At 38.2% G+C, this 2,933-nt stretch overlaps 1 protein-coding gene across 1 annotated transcript in view; it reads right to left on the reverse strand.

Moving 5' to 3' along the window:
- Positions 1 to 2,933, reverse strand: part of LOC107096014 (protein NLRC3-like) — a 13,153-nt gene that overhangs the window by 7,053 nt on the left and 3,167 nt on the right. Inside the window, exons 4-5 of the mRNA XM_015392459.1 lie at positions 2,577 to 2,655; positions 2,192 to 2,420 (exon numbers count right to left, since the gene is read on the reverse strand). Coding sequence (XP_015247945.1) covers positions 2,192 to 2,420; positions 2,577 to 2,655 — 308 coding nt within the window. The remainder of the gene's footprint in view (positions 1 to 2,191; positions 2,421 to 2,576; positions 2,656 to 2,933) is intronic.

Here is a 2,933-nt window from a genome sequence, read left to right on the forward strand (position 1 = left end):
GCGGAGAGGGAAGTCTGGGAGTCTCTGCTTAGTCTGCTGCCCCCGCGACCCGGTTCCAGATAAAGTGGGAGACAATGAGTACTAAAAGCAGCAAACCTAAAACTAGTGTTTAATTAAAACAAAGTTTAAAAAAAGCAACCCTCTGGACTTTTTTTCTAAGTTTAAAGACGTTTCTCTTCCATCCAGGAAGATTTTTCAATTCAAAATGTCAGAAATAGTGTTGAGTTCCAGGTTTTATCCATTAACCCAACAAAGCCTTGTTTTTGTTTAGAAAACTTGCAAATTGAAACGGATGAACGGGTCCACCCCTTTGGAATGGGGGTCGTTTGGCTTCTTTGTTAGCCTGCAATGCCCCATAGCTTTCTATGTCTCTGTAAGGGGGGTCGTTAGAGGGAATTGCTGGCCTGGCTGAATACGCGAGGTCTTCTGTTCCCCTGTAAAGGGGTTGGGGCTGCGATGATAGCAGGAAGGAATCAACTCAATTGCTGAATTGTAGGTTTTTTAAAGCTGAAACCTGAGTCCACCCCCTCTGTTCAGCTTTCAATAATCCAAGTCAGCTACTATATATATGTAAAGAAATCATATTCCAGGACACAACAATTTTTTAATGCTTTTGTGTACTATATGCACTCTTTTTATATTGTCTTTTGTATTTTTATCTTTAATGGCATTTTGCTTTAACGCTGTCTTTTGTACTATATATAAGCTACTGGAACCCGAATTTCCCTGAAGGACTAATCCCAAGGGATAAATAAAGTTGAGTCTAAGTTTTGGTCAATGTGTCATAAAAGTGATAAACTGACAAAAACTGATCACTAAAGGTACGTTTACACCAAATGTGACAAATTTTCTGCATAGATTACCTGGCAGTGGCTGCTTGACAACTTAGCTCCTTGTCACAAATGATTTGCAATGCAATGCTTCCTCATATCACCCCCTTCCTCAAATCACTTCACCGGCTTCCTGTCGCACTCAGAATCGAATACAAGGTCTCCCTCCTTACCCACCAGTGCATCCATGGTGATGCACCACCATACCTTGAGGAACTTCTCACCCCACAGAGCTCAACACGTAACTGATCTACTGCAATATATCTGCTGAAACCACCAAGGATAAAGCTTCGTTCAATGGGAGATCGGGCTTTGTTTTCAGCTGCTCCCAGGCTGTGGAACGTTCTCCCTGGCCACCTGAGGACCCCACAGACTGTGGATGCTTTTAAACGTGGCCTTAAAACCCAGAGAGATTTTAATTGAACTTTCCCACCTTCTTTTTTTTTATTATCTTTGATTATTTTAACTTTTCTTTTACTTTTTATTCCTCCATGTATTTTTATTTAGTATTTACCTGTTTTATTATGTAGCACTTTGGGATTTGTTTAAATATAAACTGCATTACAAGTCCAAAGTATTATGGCAAGGTGTTTTATCACAATTTCTATCATAGATGTCTATTATTTGATTTTGACTAGATAACACTGGAATTACAGATCTGTGTAATTCCGTTTTGAGAAAGCAAAATCAGCAACAAAAAAAAAAGCTTCTATGAATATCCAGTCAAGCTTACATCATGTAATTAAGCAGGAAGAGCTTGTATCTGGTTTCTGAGTCAATGGGGCCATTTTGAAGTATAATGCAAAGCAACACCATCTGCATTGGCTCCCACAGGTAAAGCTCTTAGGGGTGCTCAGGACGCAGGTGGAGGCTCTCCAGCTACAGGGAAACTGTTCAACCTCCTATGAGTTTTTGAATGAAAAATCTTCCCCTCAAGGTTCTCCTTCACCATTATTGCTGAATTCACATTCGGTGTGAATGTACCTTAATAGCTGCAATGTCTCCTTGTACTCTACTATATACGCTACTTATTTCAATATTCCATCTACTACTCTATTTAATTATCCTAATCCTAGAAAATTATTTCATTTTTTATTAATAAACTATAATTTTGTAGTTGTTTGTATTTTTGACTGGAATGGATACAAACCTGTACTAAAATTGCTTAAATGGTAGAAGTTAGACCTGCAGCAATTGCGCTAACTAGTATTCGGTTCATAATCATTTATATTACAATTTACTTTGAAACATTAAAACTAAAAATTAAACACATACAAATTCAAACTAAATTATCTTCTGGGGATTATTTGTATAAAGGTGATTCCATATCCTGAGATTCATCTTTACAGAAACTTTCTTACTTCTCTGCAGACGTTCAGCCAGCTCCTTCTGCTTCATCATCCTCAGGAAGTTCAGTGTGATTTCCACAAAAGCTTCTCTGCTGCTCCTCCTTTGCTCTTTATCTTCACCTTCCAGCCCATCCTCATCCTCCCATTGACTATCTGTGCTTTCTAGGTCACATGAACTCAAAACCTGCTGGATCTTCTTTAGCTCGTTTTTCACAAACTCAATGATGTTACCCTCCAGCAGCTGAAAATAGAAAAACAGGAAAGACAAAATAGGCCGTGATCATGGAACAAAACATCACATCCACGTTAGACAAACTGACAGTTTGTTCAGTAAACTGCAGCATGGAGATAAATGTGAACAAAATCTATGGAACAATTAGTTGTTATGTGTACAGACCACAAATATAGATTCCAGCTGGTTTTGATTCTGCTTGGCAGTTGGAGAACTTGAAACTGCTGAAATCTGCAAGTCCCAGCTGTGGAGGAACCAGGAAGCATTAATTCTCATTACATAGAACCAAAACCAAAGGTCCATAAGGTGTTCTACTCTTCTTATGTGTCTTTACTCATTCATGGAATAAAGTTCCCAGGGAGGAAGTCTCTACCTGAGCAAGGCAGGAGATTCTGATAATAATTTAAGCAAAAGATTATTTGACATTAAATATGACATTTTTGTCATGTAACTTTCAAATATATCCCATTAATAGGGGATAATTAAAAGGAATAAATAAACAGGTGTGCAAGTTTACCCAAA

This window comes from Cyprinodon variegatus, unplaced genomic scaffold (genome assembly GCF_000732505.1).
Source record: "Cyprinodon variegatus isolate N-32 unplaced genomic scaffold, C_variegatus-1.0 Scaffold592, whole genome shotgun sequence".
Taxonomy (NCBI): Eukaryota; Metazoa; Chordata; class Actinopteri; order Cyprinodontiformes; family Cyprinodontidae; genus Cyprinodon; species Cyprinodon variegatus.